At 41.6% G+C, this 21,935-nt stretch overlaps 1 protein-coding gene across 1 annotated transcript in view; it reads right to left on the bottom strand.

Moving 5' to 3' along the window:
- Nucleotides 1-7,336: 7,336 nt before the first annotated feature.
- Slc30a7 (solute carrier family 30 member 7) overlaps nucleotides 7,337-21,935 on the bottom strand; it is a 64,133-nt gene continuing 49,534 nt past the window's right edge. Inside the window, exons 9-11 of the mRNA XM_075981545.1 lie at nucleotides 20,547-20,637; nucleotides 18,016-18,165; nucleotides 7,337-10,555 (exon numbers count right to left, since the gene is read on the bottom strand). Of these exons, the coding sequence (XP_075837660.1) occupies nucleotides 10,508-10,555; nucleotides 18,016-18,165; nucleotides 20,547-20,637 (289 nt within the window). The 3' untranslated portion in view covers nucleotides 7,337-10,507. The remainder of the gene's footprint in view (nucleotides 10,556-18,015; nucleotides 18,166-20,546; nucleotides 20,638-21,935) is intronic.

The following is a 21,935-nucleotide window of genomic DNA, read 5'->3' as shown; positions in this document are numbered from 1 at the left end:
AGAGATGCCTAGAATAGCCAGGCAGTGGTGGCACACACTTTTAATCCCAGCTCTTGGGAGGCAGAGGCAGGTGAATCTCTGTGAGCTCAAGGCCAGCCTGGTCTACAAGAGCTAGATCCAGGACAGCTAGGGCTGTTAAACAGAGAAACCCTTGTCTCGAAAAACAAAAATTAAGCAAACAAGAAATGACTAAAATATCAGTGAGGCACACTTTTGGGTGTGTCTGAGAGGGTATTTCCAGAAGGTCCAGTGAGGAAGTTCTACCCTGAATATGGGCAGTACCATCCCATAGACTTGAGTTCAGGGGAAACAAAAAGGGGAAAAGGGTCAGCATTTTCCTTTCTCCCCAGTCCACTAAGAAGTGAGTAACCATCCTCATGCTCCTGCCGGCAAGGAGCTGGTTCTGCTACAGTGCTGCCCACACCATGATGGACTGTATACCTAGCCCAAAGTAAACCTCTTCCCCTTACATTGCATATGCCAGTGGTGACAGGAGTGACTTCCTTCGCTCTGCTAGAATAACTTCCAAACTGGCACGTCTGGTTTGCGTTCTCACGGTACTGGATGGGAGTACTTATTGCTTGTCTCCTGCGAGACAGCTGTGGGGTGATTGGTTCTGTCTCCCATCCCCAAACACTGCGAGCTCAAGACAAGATGTAAGGTGGTTCATTTAAAGGTTGTTTATTTGCTGCCACCTCAGATCACGGATTCTCTAGTAAAGTGCAACTTAAACCAATCTCTGCACTCCCGCTGGCCTTTGTTGAGACAAGCAGCACAATGTCACACTCTTTGATTTCTTCGGTTTGTGTCAAATCTCAAGAGGTAGTGTGTTTCCTTTATGTTCTCTTCAACATTATGTGTTTTCTAGCTCTTTGCTGTTTCACATATGTGATATCGGTACTTGCAATGATGCCTGTGAGATTTTGATGGAAAGTCCTCCATACAGTGTGTATATTTTGGGCTTTATCCCATTTGGGATGTAATCATCTTCTTAAATCTATAGGCTTGTGTCATCAAATGTGGGAGGCACACAGCCATTCTCCAAATATTTTTTTCACTAAATGTGTTAGCCTCTTTGTTTGCTCTCTGATGAATCTGATAATGAGAGCAGCAGTTTTTGACCCACAAGTCTCTGAGCTCTGTTCTATTCCTGTTGTTTCATTCTTTTTTTTTCTTTCTTTTTTTTTTTTTTTTGTGGTTTTTCGAGACAGGGTTTCTCTGTGGTTTTGGAGCCTGTCCTGGAACTAGCTCTTGTAGACCAGGCTGGTCTCGAACTCACAGAGATCCGCCTGCCTCTGCCTCCCGAGTGCTGGGATTAAAGGCGTGCGCCACCACCGCCCGGCTCCTGTTGTTTCATTCTTGAATGTTTTGTGTGCTGAGTAAGTGACTTTCCCTGATCTGTCTTCAAGGTTATTGACCTCTCTCTTCCTCTGTACTGCTATTGAGTTCATTTTGTGTGCCTTTATAATTTTGGTTATGGTCCTAAATGTCCATTTTTAAAGGTTAATTATTTTATGTGTATGTAAGTTTATGTGTACAACTATGTGAGTTTATGTGCACTGTATATATGCAGGAGACCACAGGACAGAAAAAAAAATATTGGATTCCCTGGAACTAGAGTTAACAAAACATGTGACGCCATCACATGGGAACCAGTCCTGGGTCCTTTCAAAAACAGTAGCTCTTAGCCACTGAGCCATCTCCGGCTCTAATCCCCAATTTCTTACATTAGCCTTTGTTGGAAGATTATTTTTGATTGTGTGATTGTGCATTTTTACAGTGGCTACTTCAAGGTCTTTATGAGGTTACTCCAGTGTTGATATTGCGCTGCTTGGTCAACTCACCTGGAATTTAACATGGACATTCTGAGTATCATACATGAGATCCCAAGTCTTCTAAAATTCTACAGTGAGGCCAGCCTTTCTGTTCTCAGAAGCAAGCAACGTGGTGAAGGGCAGAGTGTGACTGATAGTCTGTCTTGTCCGTGGACTGGTCAGAGACACAGGTCAACCCTGTGTAGTCTGTCCTGCTCAGTGTGGGAAGTTAGAGGGCTTTTTGGTTTGCTGAATGGTATCAACCACAAAGCAATAATGATTTGAAAGTGATCTTTGGGGTTCATAAAGTTAATTCTAAGGTTCTCCTGGGCTTCTGTGTCCCTCAGTCTTTCCCCTACACCAGTTCTCTGGGCTCCAAATTCATCCTCTGGCCAGGAACCTTTACTTTCCCGAGTGGGACTTCATCCTCACCCATGTGGAAGAGAAAGAGAAATTTGCTCTGTTTTTCTGAAGCCATAACTTTTCCAATCAGAAAAATCTGTCCTCTCTGCTGAAGAAGCCTCTGTTGGTTTCCGTAGCTGCTGGCTGTCTCCACAGGACCGCCTCCGACAAGTCTCCTTAAGCTGACAGGACTGGAGATGTGGTAACTTTACCTTTTGGAGCCTGCCTAAGCCAATATGACCTCTATACTAATTTCTACTCGAAGGGAAGTAGCATGACGTACAGAATTCCTGTAAAGCTAAAACATGATGAGCTAACTCAGTGCCTAGGGCGAGGACAAGCAAAGGCTATAAGATAGTCTCTATTGTACTTGTCATTTTAGACGGTCACATTTCTAAAAGTTAACAAAATTATAATTGCTATGAAGCTACAACTATGCTTACATGGAAATATGAGTCTGTTTATAAAGTGTTATACTTTAAAGAGACTCTTCCTTGCCAATTTCAGGAACTGCTGTTTGGAATGTCTTTAGCTTTGTATTGTCTAATTTTTAATCTTTTCAGTTTAGCAGTAGCTGGCCTACAAAAGGAAATAAGGTTGAACTTAGTAATTCCTACAGTACTATTTTCAAAGATTTAAATTTCCCACTAACAGCACATTTTTTATGTGTGTTGGGTATCTGTATGTACGTGTATATAAAAGGTATATACACACACATGTGGAAGCCAGAAGAGAACACTGGCATTTCTGGCTTATTCCTTTGAGAGTTTCTCACTCAACTTGAAGCTGGGTTGGTGGTCAGTAAATTCCAGTGATGTTCCTCAGTTGGGCTAACTTGTAAAGCCATGTCCAGGTTTTTACATGGATGCTGGGATCTGAACTCATGACGTCATGCTTGTTCAGCAAACCTCTTAGCCACTGAGCCATCTCTCCAGCTTTTTTTCTTTTTCTTTTTTTTTTCCAATAAATTTTGATTGCCTTCTGTGCTGGACGGTATGCAATCTAGCAATACCTCATCAGGCTCTTCTTGGTTTTAGGAACCTAGCAAATATAGTTAAACTGTCTATTTAAATGTTGGTAACACAGTCAAGCATGAGTTTCATGGTAGACCTAAAAAATAAGTTTGGGTTTTGTTTGTTTGTGTTGTTGTTGCTTGTTTGTTTTTTCGGGACAGGGTTTCTCTGTGTAACAGCTCTGGCCATCCTGGAACTAGCTCTTGTAGACCAGGCTAGCCTCAAACTCAGAGATCCGCCTGCCTCTGCTGGGATGGAAGGCCTTAATGTGTCTGGTTGTTTTCTTGTATGCATGTGTACCACATGCATGCAGTCCCCATGGAGGCCAGGAGAGAGCACCAGTTCCCCTGGGACTAACGTTATATATGGTTGTAAGCTGCTGGGAATTTGAACATGGATGCTTTAAAAGAGCATCCAGTGCTCTTAGCCACTGAACATCTCTCTAGCCCCAGTGGTAGACTTCAAACCTCGGAGATAGGTTACAGAAACTGACAATGTTCAAATGAACCGCCAAAGTGCTGTTAATTTTCTTTTCTTCCTTGACATAGAATGCAAACTAGTAAACTGCTACCCTTCTGTCCACATCCATTAACGTGTCTGGTTCTTCATCTCTGTTGTGCCTCCAGTCTAGATGCAAAGAGTGCTTATTGCTTCACTGAGGAATATGACCAAAATAAGGAAGAAAACAAGCATTTAAGAGTTTTCAAAGGGATTGGAGAGACGGCTTAGTGGTCAAGAGTGCTGGCCAGCTGCTCAACTCTTTTAGCAGTCCTGAGTTCAAATCCCAGCAACCACACTGTACCTTACAACCATCTATAGTGCGGTCCAGTGCCCCCTTCTGGTGTGTAGACAAAGTACTTGTGTGCACAAAATACATAAACCTTTAGCTGGGCCTGGTGCATTCAGGAGGCAGAGGCAGCTGGATCCATGTGAGTTTGAGGCCAGCCTGGTCTGCATAGTGAGTTCCAGGACAGCCACCTTCTCAAAAAGAAAAAAAAAAACAAAAACAAACAAACAAAAAACAAAATCCAAAAAGAAAAAAGTTTATAGGAAGTTGTGTTGAGTGATAGGTAGCTTGTCAACATTATATACCAGGAATGTACACCTCCCCCCAAAAAATCTAAACATAAATGTAGACTAAGAGTTTAAAACAAAACAATAATGATCATTTCTAAGGAAAAACCAAAACAAGTAGAAAGGCAGCAATGAACAAAAGAATGTCTTTGACAAGATGGTATAAAATTTTTCTGGAACTTTTTTTTTTCATTTTAAGAATATTTAGAGACAGGGTCTTAATTTGTAGCCCCAACTACCCTGGAACTCACTCTGTAGATTGGACTGGCCTCAACCTCAAGGAGATCCTCCTGCCTTTGCCTCCTTCTGAGTGTACACCACCATACCTGGCAAAAAATATTTTACAAAGGAATTGCTGCTGACGAGAAGGCTTTGGAAGGGGGATGCAGGCTAGGTCAGCTTCATGAGAGAGGAGGTCATTCAGAGAATGAGGTGAGAAAAACCTGGTGGAAGTCAGGAAAACACTATGATGAGATTCCAACTAAAGGGAGGGTGTGCAGGAAGAGGCTCTGGGTCAGCACCTTAGCATTAGAGCTCTGCAGATTCTGCGAGTGTTCTTTCTGCTCCATTCGACTCAGAGACATGACTCAGGGAGACTTTTAAACAGAAATTTAATTAAAAACAATTTCCAACACAGATGCTTATGATCATTTTAAAATACATCGCAGTTAAACAAAATACGTGAATGTGCGCATGTAGACAACGGGAAAGCGACATCGTGGCTCCGTGGTGGGGCACTTGGGCAAGCCCTCATCGCTCACCGCGGCATTTTCACACCTTCCAGCTTGCTCATCTGTGACATTCCTACCCAGCCTTGTATGTAAACACTGTTAGAATGGTTTGATGCTACCATCTTTCCCAAAGGAATCACCCCCAAATCCAGAACTGGCCATGTTTAAAACCATCAAGGGCAGGAAGGTTCAGAGTGGGCACCTTCAGAATATATGGAGACGAGAGCTGGCAAATTCTCAGTCACATTGTTTCCAAATTAGGGGAGAAAATACACACACACACACACACACACACACACACACACACACACACACACACACAAAACCGAAGAGAAATAAGACTAAAATGTAAGTGTATTCTAGGGACATTTACATTATTTAATACATATGGTGTTTTTATTAGAAACACCTCCAAGAGATATCACTGAAAAAGTTTTGGATGACAAACTATTTGGGGGGCAGTAGACAGTCCTTAAAAGATATGGCAATTCTCCACCAAACCATGGGAGGTGACACAGTCCGGAGCAAGGCTGTGCAGCCCAGATGGCCAAGGCACAGTCTCGGTTCTGCCAAATCCCTCAACAACATGGAAAGTAGAAAACTGAGATTGAGCAACTCACAGGCCTTCTGGGAAGAAATGGACAGAATGAATAGAGATCCAGGCTGGACAAAAATACCGGAACTCCTGGGATGTTTCCTGCAGCGAGTTTCAGCTTCCTCCTGTCCCTCGTTCGTGTCTGCTACAGTCTGCCAAGAGTCACTGGTAACTAAATATTTCATGAGCCTGTAAGCATAAACCCACTGAGTCGAAGTAGAAAGGATATACAAGACTTCTTTTTGGTTTTTTATGCTTTCCAACATCACGGTCAAAATTACCAATTCGTATTCAAAGCTGTGGTAGAGGTATAGGCTTCTATTTATGAAACAGACTTTTTATATTGAAAAGGCTTGTGTAAAATGCAGTGTGTAAGTCAGATACTACTTAATCCTCTGAAAATTGATCTGTGCTTTTGGCAGACAATTCCCCAGGGATGATCTTTAGGGTAGGCACTCTTCATGACAACACAGAGGATGTCAGTGAACACCTCCGCCATGACTTCCAATGCAGCTTTCTCCTAATTGCTTTTTAAATGGACTTAAGGAGTTCTAGCGCCATTTTTCCCAGCATGGTTTTGGACCTGAGGCCAAGTTATGAAGTAAATATACAGAGCACAGGAAGAAACGGGCTGGAGGCAGTTTGCAAATGTTCCCATAGCAACGGCACCTCGGGTGTTCACTTCTTGGGTCTTATAAAAATTGTCATCAGGAGAGACTCGAGTTGCTGCTATACCCAGACTTCTCCCCAGATAAGGACTCTTCCTCCTGCTATGAGAATCATGGACTAGATTTTAAGATGCCATCAATCATAAAATCATACAAAATTCTCTTTTAAAAAATGTGAGGATTAAATGTGAGAACACAAAAGCCGTCAAGTACCTGGATACAGAAATATTTAGCAGAGATTATCTACCTTGTTTTCTGTGTTACCTGCAGTTAGGCTAAATATAAACCAAAGATTACCTCATCAAAAAAAGCCCTGCCCAGTTGGCCTTTAAATAGAGTTACCCCTCTCTGCTATAACCTGCAAACACTTTCCTTGATACTCAGTTTTCACTGTTTGTCTTGACTCCGTGGTAGAGATCCGAATCATTACAGCGGCCTCTGTAAAACGTATCTTGAGAGTCTTTCATAGAATGTTTACTGAATGTTCTTCAGAGAATTAGAAAGTAATGTGTTTCAACAATGGTGACTCTTTGTAGAAAAACAAACAAACAAAAGACCTTAACTTGGCCAAGGTAGTATATTTATGAAGAGTGGCCTAATATTTGCAGTTCTGATTAAGATTTCAGAACTTTACCTGACTGAAGTAAAAGATGTGTTCCATACATTTACTGCCCCCCATTTTCACAGTTCTGAGAATTTTTTTTTTAAAGTAAAAACACTCTCCAGGGACTGAAAAAGAACATGGCAGGCAGGGATGAAATGACATGACCTCTGAATCAGCCTGCGCCTTAAAGGAACCAGTATGCAGTATATAAGCAAAAGTAGGAAAGGAAGCCAGCATTAGACTGGACTGAGTCTTGGGAAATTAATAAAAATTCACTCACATCATTTTCCAAGTCAAGAGCTGGTTTTGAAAGAATAAAACATAGTTATTATAATTTATTCTGCAACAAATGCTGTGGAAATAATCTAAACTTCACAATTATGGATTAAAACTGAGACGACATTCCATTTATAAAGTGCCTTCGTGTACCAAAGCTAGAAGTCGGAGCTCTTTATTCACAAGCCATGCTTAGTCACATTTACAGAAAGGCAATGACGCAGAGGAAGCTGCACAATACGGCGTTAAGAACTCCTGACTTGGCATCGGACAATCGCATTTGAGCACTGGCTTCGCCACCACTTATCCCTGTAATCGTAAGGAAATGACAGCTTTTCTGGACCTCAGGCTTCTCATCTGAAAATGAGAGAGGTAGAACCAGACTGTTCCCGGCACAGTCTCTGCTTAGGTGTCAAAGTCTATGGTAAGTAATACGCTACTCTTAAATCCCAGTGTTCTACACCAGGGTGGCTCCCACGTTACTGTCTGTAAAAACACGAGAGTTCTATCAGCTCCGTTGCAGGTTACTGATTTGGCTGCTCTAGAGAGGTACACAAAAGTCACAGTATTTTGGTTATCAGTACATTATGTGTAGGCTTTGAAGAACCTAGATAAAGGGAAATCACAATGACATTGTTGGCATGACCTTGTGCCTCCACTACCAGAGGGGTGCGTGACAGTAGAGGAACACCAGCCTACACATAACTAGATACTGTCATTCAGAAAGATGTGGGGAAAAACTTTCAATATGAGGACGCTGAGCTTCGGTCAAGTTCTTCATCAAGTAATACAATGAATTTTTAAAATACACCTAGTTGGTGATGTTTGTCTGGTAAGGTAAACTTTCCCTGAACAAATGGGTTTGCTATTCAGAGAAAAAACTTTGGTTATTCATAGATTGGCAAATTTACACTCAGATTGGCTTTTTTTTTTTAAGAATATTAGCCTAATGGTAGGAGTCTTCTGAATTGATTTTATTACCATAACAAGGTAGTATTTCTTAATGGAACCACTGGTTAGAATTATGTCTGTATCAAGAACACTAAAAGACAAGCTTTCTTTCTATGAAAAGTTGTTTCTGTTCACATTTTTTTTTGTACACATGGGTATGCCAACATTTACTTAAGCAAAAATGTAAATGCCAACCTGCTAAAAGTTAGGAGCTGGCAAGCTCTTTGAACAAAGTGCAAAATTTGTTTCACATCAAGCATATTCTATGCCTCATCAAAGGAAAAAAAGCAACATTCATGGATGGGTGAACTGAGGGTCTAGTTAAACAGAATGACACAAACTTCACTTGGAATTAAGGACCCAGCGGAAAAGGCAGATCTGGCAAATCTTATGACCAGCAAAGTAGACTCTGAGCATGCAGTGTGACAGAGTCACTAGGATCAGATGTAAAGGCTCCCAGCTGATCTGTGCCTTTGTCTAGACCTGTCATGTCCAGTGGCATGCCCCAACCCACAGACTATCCCCGGGTCTGTCAGACTCACGTACTCAGAACGGAAATGAAAAAGCAGCCGAGGACCAGGGTGTTTCCACTGGTACAATCCCTCCTGGAAGACCATATCTGCTTCAACCAAACACAATCTACTGCAGGGAGTCTTAGCTTTACAACAAAGAGGGTTTGAGATCAGCACTCGATTTACACAAAGGGCACCACATTGGGTGGTGTTCTGCTGCAGTTGAGATGGTATAGCACTCCTAATATAGAACAGCTCATAAAATATAGATTAGAAGCAGGACCAAACGTACCCAAAAACTCGGGTAAAAATCACCAGTGAATCCTGCCACCTTACTGATAAAGCATCTGTCACTGATCTACACTCTTAATTTTTGCTTTTCAAGGTTTTTAAAATTTTGCTAACAATATCAACTTATTTAAAATAAAGGGGATATTTGTAGGGATAAATGAAGCACGGTGAGAAAATGTTCACCCAAACAGCATCTCTTCAGAAAACACCAAGAACACTTGAGTGTTAAGTCCCTGTCACCTCCAATTGCAGTTTCTTTGTAACTTAAGACAGGGTCTCTCTACAGAGCCCAGACTGCCCTGGAGCCCAGACTGCCCTGGAGCCCAGAGATCTGCCCGCCTCTGCCTCCGGAGTGCTGGGATTAAAGGCGTGTGTCATGCGCATCACAATTTTATTCTTCACACACCCAAGACCTAGAAAATCAACTATTTGTAAGACACCCATTTTAGAAAGAATTCTACATCCCCACATCTGCTCCACAGTGATAGCAGCTCACACTCAATAAAATGCTGTCCTAGAATTCCTGGAAGAAACTTGTATTTGTGCAAACAAAACCAAAAAAAGAAAATGGACGACTTGGCACCTGAAAAGAATATAAAGATGTAAAATGTCACTGTCACAGTTATTTCTGCCAACTCTGTGGTGCTTTTCCCATCATTAACAGAATCTATAGAAATGACAAGGGAGCTACTGGAAGGTTTAGCATGGACAGGTGAAGGTTTTACAGACTCCGTAATGGAGCAGATTTTTCAGTCTAAATGAGGTTTTCTAATGTATTTGCACTTTTGAAAATAGTCTACAAAGTATCTTAATCTGATCATTGAATTTTTTATAAAGCAAAATAATGTCCTTTCTCATAAGACAAATTTAATATACTTAAACCTATGCTGGAGATACACAAAAGACAATTATATATGTTACTAGCAAGTCTTATTTTGTACAAATTACAGGATATCCATTTAAAAAAACATAGATATGACCTTTGATGGTACATTTACATTTCTATGCTGGCAAATATATTTTTGGATACAAAGGCACTTTGAAAACCCAATATGGTTTGGTTCATAAGTTTGCAAGGTACAAACAATTTTACAAACATATGATTACAGTGAAGAACGTCAACAGCTGTGACATCACATAGAAAACTGACTTCTTTTTGTAAAAACGACACTGGTTTTGTGGGAATAAAAGCAGTGGTTTCCAGCAGCTTTAGTGAAGACATTCAGAAGATTGGCAGCCCATGGTCTGAATTTCTCACTAGCTGGGTCTGATGATAGGATGGGCTGAAGGTGATCAGCAAGAACCCCCAGAAAAAAATTTAAAAAAAAAAGACAACCCAACACCCTAGAACAAACCCAGAAACCTTGGTAATCAGAATGGCTTGGCGGGAAGAGCACACAAGGCCACAGTCTGTGCAGATCCGGCTGTGGTCCCCGGCACACCTGGCTCTACCTGCACTGCTTGGTGCTTCCGAGCTGTGGTGACGACGTCTCTCCTTTCGAGCACTGGGTAGTACAATGCTTTGGACTGTACAGTACTGGAAAATTTTGGTCCTCAAACAATTTCTTTTCATTGACTACATCGCTGCAAAGTCAATCTGTACATAAAGCTGCCTCACTCCAGCCTGAAAAATAGAGAGAAAAATTAGAATACCCAACCCCTAAGACCTATAACAGATGAACATTCTAGAAAAGTGGCAGGAAAACAAACACCACCTCATTTGTCTTTGAAAATGGAATGATTTTTGTCTCCTGCTTCTAAGAAACACTCTGAATTATTTTTGTCTTCTCCTTCTAAGAAACAATCTATTTTCATTGTGAAGTTGTCAAACCACTACAGGAAAAAGTTTTATGCCATTACTCGCATGCCCTGTTCACGTGCTAGTAGATGGAGTTATGCATTTGCCATCACCGTTAGAGGACACGACAGTGCTCAATTAGTTAGCCACTATTAAAACCAGCTGACCCCAAGCTAACTCTTCCCATGACGACATATGCATTTATTTAATAATAACAACCAGCAAATGGTTACTTATTTTACAGTCTAATTCCTTTAGTTTGGGATATAAACTTGCTATTCAAGAACACTGCACTCTACATTGCCCCCTATTTCTTCTATATTATCAACTTTATTTTCTCAGCTGGCACATTTCTATTAGCATCAAACACACTATAATTTCTTCTACCTTAAAAAAACCTTTTATTTAACCCAGTACCCCTTCCTGCCTGGATAGTGTCAATCCCTGCCCTTGTGGATAATCGAAATTCCCAAACATGCCCACAGTCACAGTCTCTAATTCCTTTGCTTTTGCAGTCACTTCAGCCCTGATTTTACATCTCACCATTTTCTAAAACTATATGTCAGGCAACTTCCAAACTGCTCATACCATGCCATACTCAGTGCTCAGTCCTCATTATCAGGAATAATACGTATTATCAGTCTCCCTGTGCCAATCATCTTTCCCTAGGACACTGTCAGAGAATATTCACTGGCCAATCACTTGCCGAACTGTCAGTCCCCGTCACTGTTTTTTTCTATCACTGAGCAATAAGCACGGACACAGCCGAAGGCTTAGTCCTTGGAGTCCACACTTGTTCTCTACTGGTCTCGTCTTACAGCCAGACTGTGAGTCAGCTTTGTAGGTGTCCACACCTCCTTGTTTATATGTGTAGTCTGGAGCTTGCATCTATAACTTTCGCTGGAACTTGACATTTTATTGGGGGTATTTAAGAGGCAGCACAGGACCAGTGTACTCTCTTTCTTCCTATCAAACCTAGTGACATACCCTCCATACTGCTCCTTCTAAAAATCTTTACATTTCTCACATCCAATATCCAACCCACTGGCAAAACTTGGTGGCTTCCCGCCCAAAATATTATCCAAACCCAGATCTTGACCACTATCCATCATCTCTATCACTTTGAACCTACCCTAGCCACAATCAGCTCTTGTCTAGATTTTATCAATGCCCCTTGCCTGGCTTTCCCATTTCTGCCTATTCTCAGAACAGTAACTAGAATGACAAGCATCCCTCTATGTTTCCAACCTTCCAACAGCCTATCTTCCTTAGTCCTTACAATGGCCACCACGCTGCCATGAACATGGCTTGTGACTTGCCCTTTGAGCTCACTGCTAACTCCTCTTCCTCGTCTGTTTACACCCCTTAGCTATATAGCTCTCCTGTGAACTATGCTGGGTAAGACAGTCACACAACTGCTGCACAATATTCCTTTACACTGTGTGAAGACATGTCACTGTGGTTGGCTTACTAAAGAGCTAAATGGCCAATGGCTAGGCAGGAAGAGGTTAAAGTGGAAGTTCTGGGAACAGAGAGAATTCGGAGAGGAAGACAGTCAGGGTTGCAAGCCAGACTTAGAGAAAACAGCATAAAAAGTACGAAAGGATGCCACACAACAGAACATAGATTAAATTAAATGAGTTAATTTAAGTTATAAAAGCTAATGGGACAAGCCTAAGCTAAGGCCAAGCTTTCATAATTAATAATTAGTCTCGGTGTCATTATTTGGGAGCTAGTGGTACAGAGAAAGACTTACTACACAAGATGTTCTCATCACACCCTACCCAGATGTCAGTGAGGTCTGACCTCACAACCCTTACAAAATGCATTCATTTTTTAATCCAACGAGTATTTATTCTTGCATAGTCTCTCACCCAAGAATACAAAAAGAAGAAAGAACATAACAAAACAGCCTTGACTTCACAGAGTTTATATTCTATCAGGACCAAGAAGAAGAGGGAATGACAGAAGAAGACACCACTCGTCAGATGTTAAGCCAGAGAGGAAAAACAAGGCTTGCTGAAGAAGAGGCAGACACTTCAGACACCCCCAGTCTCCCTGCACTCTCACCCAAATACCTATCCCTTGGTCAGGTCAGCTTGAGACCACTACACTCTGGACACACCTGCACTGCCTTGTAAGATCAAAAAGATCACTTATTCAGTGTGTTTGTTATTTCTGTTCTCCCACTAGAATGTAATCTCTCCAAGAGAAACATATGTGTCTTCCTTTGCATTCCAGACTCCCAGAACCTTTGTAATATCTGACACAAAGCAAGAGGTCAATAAATATTACTGAAAGAACTAACATCCTATTAATTTCTTTCTTTTAATCAAAACCTACTTTTAAATAGAAGTAGGGAAAAAAGAAAGAAACAAGATGGGTCTTGCCAATACTTTACAAGGAGAGGTTCTCAGTAGCGGATAAAGAAGTATTAAAGTGACCTTAGAATAGTAATCACCAGCTCCTCAAAACACTCATTTCTATTATGGCTTGTTTTTTTCTGGAATTCAAGTGGAAGGATTGTGTGCAATACCAATGAATGCATGAGCTAGCTTCAGGACTTATTCTAGTTGAATAAGAAGCTACAGACTCCTAGGTTGTCACAAAATAGGCCATTTGCCTCCCCCCCAAGAGCCTTCCCATGACCAACTAAAACTCTTGGTACTAACTGACAGAGAATGCACTTGTTCCACTTCTCTTTGGCTAACGGGCTGGTGGGAAGAACTTGGTGTTTGGATGGTCTTTACCTACAAATGAAAACTGAAGCCCAGTCCGCCGCACTGTGAAAGAGTGTTGATAAAATCAGCGCTACTCATTTGCAGGAGTCTTACACGCACATCTAATATTTAACAAGTAGTTAATAAACCCGCTACCCTAGAGTAGGCACTGTTGCCAGGATCATGTGTGAATGTATGAGAAAAAAATTTCACTTGCTACAAAGGCTGTTATTATAAATTATTCTGATTTACTACAAGTATACGAGTTGATTAACTCAATCCAGATGGCTCTCGGATGACTGAGAAACTATTTTGCAAAATTCTTATATGTGTAATCTTAATAGAAAGTAAAAATGTTGCCCAAACATATTGTTTAATATCTTTTCTTTTTAAACAAAATTGCTAATGAAAGTAAAATGGGCAAAACAGTTGGGCTCCTTTTTTATTGCCTGCCATTCCCATTACCCCAGTCTTAACATGGGGAAGACAGTAATAAGAAATGAGTAGCCCAAGGCGATGAAAAGGGAAGAGAAAAACAAAGGGGCTAGATAAATTATCTTTGCATAATCATGAGTTAATTACTCAAACTGATATCAGTCCCCTGAGGGGATCACAGCTTTCCACAAAAGCTCAGCCCAACTGCAAAGATAAAGAAGTCATTTGCTGCAGCCACCTGTCCCAGTGGGATGGCAGCTTGGTGCTCCAGTTCCCCATGTTCACTTCAATTTCCTTCTATGTAAAGAGAAAGCCAAATTTCCAAGAGTCTTCGGGCAAGTTCCCTAGTGCCTGAGACAAAGAGATCTAGAGCTTAGCCACAGGAAGACATGGCAGCTATCTTCTGCACCTTCTCTAATGGGGAAGACAGCTAGTCAATTTAATCCTCTAAGTCCACTGTCCCTGTTTCTACCCCAAAAGCTGGCCTGCTACTACATACAGGCTTGGGATAGCTCCAAGGAAGAAGCTAAAGTCAGGAAAACAAACAGGAATATGACTGTAAAAATTGTGTTTTACTTGTATTGTCTATGGACCAAAATCATAAACACATTTTTTTTCTTGAGTTTTTGACTGAACATGCTAATCTTTATCCCTTCAAAATGCAAAAGGGGGACTAGAGAGATGGCCTATGGGTTAAGAGCATTGCCCACTCTTCCAGAGGACCCAGGTTCTTCTGGCTGTAACTCCAGTCTCAGAGGATCTGATGCCCTCTTCTGGCCTCTGCTGACACTAAGCACAGACAAGATACAAGACACACACATGCAGACAAAACAAGCACTAATACAAAAATTTTTTAAAAAATGTAAAATGAAGTCATGCAAAACTATTTTACTTTTCCATGAGAGATACTACAGAATTAATGAATTGTAAATAAATATGACTAAATCCTAAGTCAAGAATAACAATATAACAGGCTATTATTACACACCTGTTATCCCAGAACTCTTGAAACAGAGGCAGGGGCAGGAAGACTACAACTCTGAAGCTACCCTAGCTATGGAGCAAGATCTGGGCCAGCCTGGGATACTTAATGACACAGTGAGAAGAACCAAGAACTAAGAATATAGTTGAGTGCTCACTTAACATCACAAAACACACAAAAAATAAAAAGAAAGAAAACAGATCTGGTTTCTTTTCCTGTAAACTGCCCTGTAGTAATGAATACATTAATTCCTATCGCTGTAACTAAAACCTAGTGGGCTCTCAGTCAGTGTTGGTCAACAAACATTTATACCTTAATGGTTTGATGAAAAACACATAAGATCCGAGCTGTCTATGCAGCTCCTGAATTTTAGGTACATGTGATAAAGAAAGATGAGAAGAATGGCTAAGAAAGAGTCTGTAGAGCAGGCAAACAAAGCCAATCCTCAATAAACAATAAAGCCCATTACAAAAAGGAAAAAAAAAACAGACAAGAGAAGATGCCCCTTCTTCTGTGCGTATCACACAAGCAGAGTACAAGCCTGAATGATGCTACTGGCCAGAGAAGGGGGGTGGGGATTATGAACACAGGAGACTGGAGGAGGCAGACGGTTTCTGTAACTTAGGGGCTCTGACTTGTGCTTGGAGAAGGCTTTTTCATTCCTTCCTGGATATAACTGTTCACTTCTATTTTGAGGTTAGAGAACAGAGCACAAAAGGCAGAAGCAGGAAGCTGGGGGACTCAGGAAGCTGGGGGCTCAGGATGCTGGGGGCTCAGGATGCTGGGGGTTCAGGATTAAACCGGCATAAGCCGGGAGAGCAAGCTGGGAAACTGAGTAGGGGTTCTGCCAGGAGAGAACTTGTAGTAGGTTGGCTGTCTTCTGTGCTTTGAGGAATAGATGAGGGTAATGGACCTCAAGGATATTCTAGATCTTTCTTTGAACATACTTAAGACTTTTTTCTTAAAACATTATTTCTAGCAAAACAAAGTCTATTAAGGCTGCAATTATAATTGTGAAGTATACCATTAAGATTAACAAGTGATCTTTGCCAGTTTAAACAAAAGCCATAAGCCACTGAACTGCTTCTCGTCCAGAGTTCCCCTTCTGTCAGTTTCTAAGTAAACACAAAGTCAAACTTTCTATCTCTCCAGATATCAACTGGTAATTAATTTCAAAAATTAGCTTAGATGGATATCGAGGAAGACTCTGCTGGACTGGATTACACTAACTACTATTCCCGAAGAAGTCTGAGCACCGGGACTTCCAGCACCTCCCTTCTCCACACCATACACATGCAAAGCAAGCCCATTCTTCAGCAGCTCAGAAAAAAATGGTATTAGAAAGGACAATGCCCAGATCACCACAAATATAGATCGGGTAACGAAATAGAAACAATTCTCTGATTTCTGTTTCTTTACATTTAAAGTCACCTCAATATAAGTTTTCATTAAAAAAAAAATCTTTAAAGCCCATTCCTTACGTTTTTACTCAGGGTCTGCTCTAAGAAAGACACCAAATACACAGAGGAAACTCAGCAGGAAGTTCTTTCTCCTGCTTTAGAACCAAGACTAGACCCTTTCTACAAGAGAAAGCTTCAGGGTGAGTTTAAGAAAGGGATTTTATTTACTTTTACTTCTACTTATTTTGTGTGTGGGTGCTTGTGGAGGCCAGGGGAGTTAACTCTCTCTTCGGATCATTTCAGATCAGGTCCTTTACCTGCTGAGGCATCGCACTGTGTTTGGTGATTTGTCCCCCTCAAAAAGGCAGTAACCTGGGTTCATTTTGATAAGTGAGAGATATGAGGAAGATGTAATTTAAGATACAAAGTCATCTAAAGATCTGCCTATCGTGAAATGAAATCTGACGTTTATTCATGCTACAAGGACACACCTTCTGCATAAACACAAAGGAAATTATTTAGACATGCTATTCTGGTATGTGAGAATTAAAAAAAAATTAAATAAAAACTTTAAAACTACTCAGTGTAGGAATAAGATATTTTAGAGATGTGACCCCTACTAGTCTGGGGTGGGGTGGGGAAGGGCTTTGAATAGCTTCACAGCAAGCCTCAAAGGGAATTCTTGGCAGCTACAAGGAATGAAATCAACTAGTCAGGACCTTAGCTGATAAAATGGCTTTAAATATTCAAAGCCCAAATGTAGTTTCTGAAACAGAAGAGGCAGCTGAGGGAACATTCAAATGCAGCCATTTCCAAAGGCCAAATTTAAGGCTTTGGAAATCTCCCTTTGCGGCTGCAGCTGCGGTTACAGCTTCAGGACCCAGCAGCCAGCTGCTGTGAGCATGGTTGGCACACTAGAAGCTGCATTCCTTTTCACAGGGAAGACCGTGCAGGGTGTCCTAGAAGCCCACCGGAGCCCTGCTGCAAGGATGGAAGTGGCACTGGGAGGAGACACAGGGTAAAGGAGAGGGGGACCTTGGCTGGAGGGGGCAGTAAGCACAAGGTTACTGCCACGCTGCTCTCCTTTGGTCCCTGAAACACGGAGCCAGTACTCAGATATACTGCATGGGCCTCAAGGCTTCATTAGGAAAGCCATGTGATACACATTACAGAGAAGAGACCCATTTACACACTGTGTCTGCTCAGAAAGCTGTTAAAATTCTAAGCAAGTGGAACCAGCCCACAGCATAGCAGTCCTAACTGCATCTAAGATTGGGATTATGTAAATCCTAATTAACATTAGCTGTGTCGTATTCATTCATAAGGAAGCTAAGCATGTGTGGCTCTCATCAGGAGGCAGAATCTCTAATTTATGGAATGCCTTGAACTTAACTAGACTGCATATTATATTCATGTCTGGAGATGCGAAGAAAGAGGAAGAGAGAATTATGTGCCCAGTGACACATACATCACAGGAAAGTAATTCTGCTTAGACAAACGTCTAGACTCTAGTCAACAATACTAACTAAAGTGGAAGGTCCTGGGCCAGCACCCAGCACTGGAAAAAAGAAAGGAGAGAGACTGTTAAGGAAATAAAGACCTTCTGAATTTTGACTCAGAATGGAGAACACTGTTTACTCTTCTTTTACTTTAGAAGCTTCAATATTTGATATGTTAAATATAGGATTGTAAAGCTAGCAGATACAGAGAAATAGAGGACTCCCAAAAGAGGCTTGTAATAAGTCATACCTGAGTAAAAATATTATGTGTTTGGCTTAAGATCCACCTAGCGTCAGCATCAGGGGCGACTAGGAGCTTCAAGGTCCCAACGTAAACATCGGAACAGAGCGTCCAGAAGTGCTGTTCTTGTAAACTGTAAACTCCTTGTAGCTGCTGCACCTGAAACATGAAACAGATGTCAGCATTAAGATCAAGACAGTGCCCTCCCGCCTACATTCACCTAAGCAGCAAATCAGAAAAAGCAGATCTCGGTCAAACCCTGTGGAGTACCAATGCTCTGGTGATTTTGAGACGGGTTGGGGAAAGAGAAGGGACGCACACTTATTAAATCTGCCGAGACCTCTGAGAGCACCTAGGTGGAAGTTCTAACTTCAGCACAGTGATCGGAGATGTGTTTTAAGTACAGTCGGGTTATGGAGTTAGAAAAAGAAGGCACAGTAGACCATGGGAGAAGAGGGAGGAAAGAAAGGACAGAAATCAACACACACTTAGAAATGAGAGAATTCACTACACAGAAAAGGTTCCTTGAAAAGGATAATAGGCCAGAGAAACATTTCTTTAATTAAAGTTAAGATTTTCAATATCCATGCAATATGGACATGCTTTTGTGAATACGGGAAATCCAGTTAAGCAGCAGCATAAAGGTGAAATGCATTCCCCACTCTTCTGATCCTGCAGCTCCCCTAATTCCTCTTCTGGCTTGTCCACTTGTGCTCTGAACCTGAAGGTGACAACAGAGCCCAGAGAACCTCTTCCGGGGTCGCTGCATGCCTTCTCAATGCTTCAGACACTCTCCTGTCTTCATGTCCCCGCCCCGAGAACCTGACATGGCCTGCACACGCCAGACAGCACGCCACCCCTGAGCTTCCTCCTTGTCCTCTTTTAAATCTTTTCAATCCTAGTCAGCGCCCACGATGCCACATGTGCTACTTAGCTGTCATTCCCCCTAAATGTCCACTGAGTATTTCAATCTTAATGTCTTATAGACAGAATCTTACTTTGAAATTAAAAATAAACAGAAACTTACTTGTCCTCAAACATTTCCCACCCTAGTCTCGGCCTCAACAGTAGCATTACCATATACCCAGCAGTGAGACAACACCCTTTCCCCCTCATTAAGGCAACGCTCCTCCAAAAACACACTCCAAATGTGGATTTGCCTCCCTCTTGCTGCCAAGGACAGTAGTCTCAGCCAGCTCTTCCAAAAACATGTTGTCTACATAGGACAATCTTGTTAAAGCACGAAATTCATTACATTCCCACTGTGCCATAGCACTCCAGATCTTCCCGCTGAGAGTGGAGTCTAAGCCTCTAGTGCGACCAAGACCTCCTAACATCTGGCCCTTGCCTTCTTTCCAACCTTGCAATCACTTTTCCCTTTATTTATCATGCTGCAGCCACAAAACCAGTTTTGCCAGTCTCCAAATACGCTAAATTAGTTCCAGCCATAGCTGCCTCATATTAGCGGTTTTGAGTGTGTGTGCGCGCGCATTCTGGAACAGTCTTGGTAAGGATCTGTATATGACCTGACACTTCTGGTCATCAGGGTTTCAGTTTCCCCGGCTATGGCTTCCTTGCTGACTCTGATGCAGTCATCCACATCTACCACATTCCCATTTCATTTCATACAGTGTGCATCACTGTCAGAGGAAGCCGCTTGTTTGTTTTCCCGGCCGCCCAGACTCCCAAAATAATCACACATAAACTATATTATTTAAATCACTGCTTGGCCAATCACTTAAGTGTATTGCTAGCTAGCTCTTATATCTAGTATTAACCCATCTCCAGTATTTTATATTTTACCATGAGGCTAGTGGCCTACCAGCAAGGTTCTGGCATGTCTCTCTCTGGCAGAGACTCCATGGCTTCTCCTTGACTCTGCCTCCTTTTTCCCAGCATTCAGTTTAGTTTTCCCTGCCTAGCTCTGCCCTGCACTATCAACAGGCCAAGGCAGTTTTTTTATTCACCAATGGTATTCACAATATACAGAGGGAATCCCACATCACATCCCTGACATTTTCTTACCATCAGCATCCCTTATCATTTGTATGCCCACCATACTGTGAGCTGCATGAGAGCACAGTGTCTTTCTCTGTTCACCATCTGTCTTTAGACTCTTAGAGAGGATCTGATACATAGTGCACACCACAAAAACAAAACATAACAAACAAAAAACAAAGAGAATGTGGGAGAGTTGGTTTCAGCAGTTAAGAGCACTTGTTGCTTCAGAGAACCAGAGCTCAGGTCTCACAGAAATAGGACAATCACTAAGAAAATTAAATACTTATAATATATACTTATTTTGTCAGTTATTGGTAGTCTGTAATTTTTAATAACTCAATTTGTAGCAAGGACAGTATGCACATTTTCTTTAGTAAAGCTCAACATTTTATAATGAGTTTACTTGGGTTTATATGAATGACATTCATGGTCACCATGCAGTCTTGAAAGAATAATTAAACTATATGCACATGCTACCCATATTTATGCAAGATGAACAGTTTGGAAAGAACATGAAATCCAATGGTTTGCAAACTTACCCTCTGATAGCACTGGGGAAGTGTATTTTCCAGTGAGCGAGGAGTCCTTTGCATTAATATTCCAACAGACTCTCTTAAAAGAGGAATAACACTAAAGAGAAAAGAAAACTTATTAAGTCACATTTTAACAACTCCTGTTTGCAAGATAGTAATAATATACTTTCTTAAAGAATAGAATGTGATTTATTAAAATTTCAGGAAAAAAACTACTGGTCTTTGTTCTAAATTTCTCATAGAATCAGAACGCTATTAGAGTAAAGGAGATAGAATACATCCATTAATGTATCTGTTGGTTGATCTACTATTTCTAAATCTGGTTATTTGTCAAGCATAGCTCTAAAAATGTGTGTGTGTGTGTGTGTGTACACACTCATGTACCTATGCCTGTGGGTGCCTGAGAAGTCCAGAAGCAGGCTTCAGATCCCCTGGGGCCGTCAGTTGTGAGTCACCCAGTGGAGGATCTGGGAACTAAACTCTGGTCCTGTGCAAGAGCTGCAAGTGCTCATAACCACCAAGCTGTCACCCCAGCCCTGCCCATCATGTTTTCGTTATTTAAAATACACATAGCCTGGTTATTTCCACAGATGGATGAAGACTCCTCTAGGAATAGAGTGCAAAGTCACTATGGACACAGTGATTTTTATCCAACATTCCAACTACTGCTTGAGCTTATTTGGAAGACCATGTTTAAACAAAGCAATTAACAGCACAAAGATAAGGGTTGCTAGCGCACTATTCCTCTAATCTAGCTAGACACCAAATTCACCTTGGAGCCCATTTTGCATTTAGTTTTGACATGTTGAACCAGAATGACTAAGGGAGGTCCAGACATCTACAGGTAGGTCTGCAGAGTTCTGCAGCTGATTCCAATAAGTCAGAGCGTGACATGTGCTGTACTGATGGCTACAGACTGAGGGGAGAAGTCAGAAAAAAAAATCTCACTGCCCTTAACAACTGACTCCACCGCTCACTTTCAAACTTATATAGTCTCTAAATGTCAAAATCAGAGTTCTCTTGGAAGCAGCTGCAGGAGGTGGAGAACACGGGAATTCATGCCTGTGATCTCACAGCATCTCATAGAAAGGTGGAAGTGGAACTGTGCCTTAAGGACCAAGAGGAACAGGGGCAGTGTCTGACTCGGGAGCCTGTCCTGGAACTAGCTCTGTAGACCAGGCTGGTCTCGAACTCACAGAGATTCGGCATCAAATTCAGAACTGTGCCTAAGGGATTTGTGGTCTTTCTGAGAGATGAGAAGGAAGAGGAACTACTAATGAGACCAAAGGAACAGGGGCAGTGTCTGGCTCACCATCGTGTTCCCAGGGAGGCCTAGTAAGGTGCTGGTCACCAAGTATGCCCGTGATAAGTGCTGGCTGAATGATTGAAAGATAC

Source organism: Microtus pennsylvanicus, chromosome 7 (genome assembly GCF_037038515.1).
Source record: "Microtus pennsylvanicus isolate mMicPen1 chromosome 7, mMicPen1.hap1, whole genome shotgun sequence".
In the NCBI taxonomy this organism is placed as follows: Eukaryota; Metazoa; Chordata; class Mammalia; order Rodentia; family Cricetidae; genus Microtus; species Microtus pennsylvanicus.
This window is presented reverse-complemented; position numbering and strand designations above follow the sequence as displayed.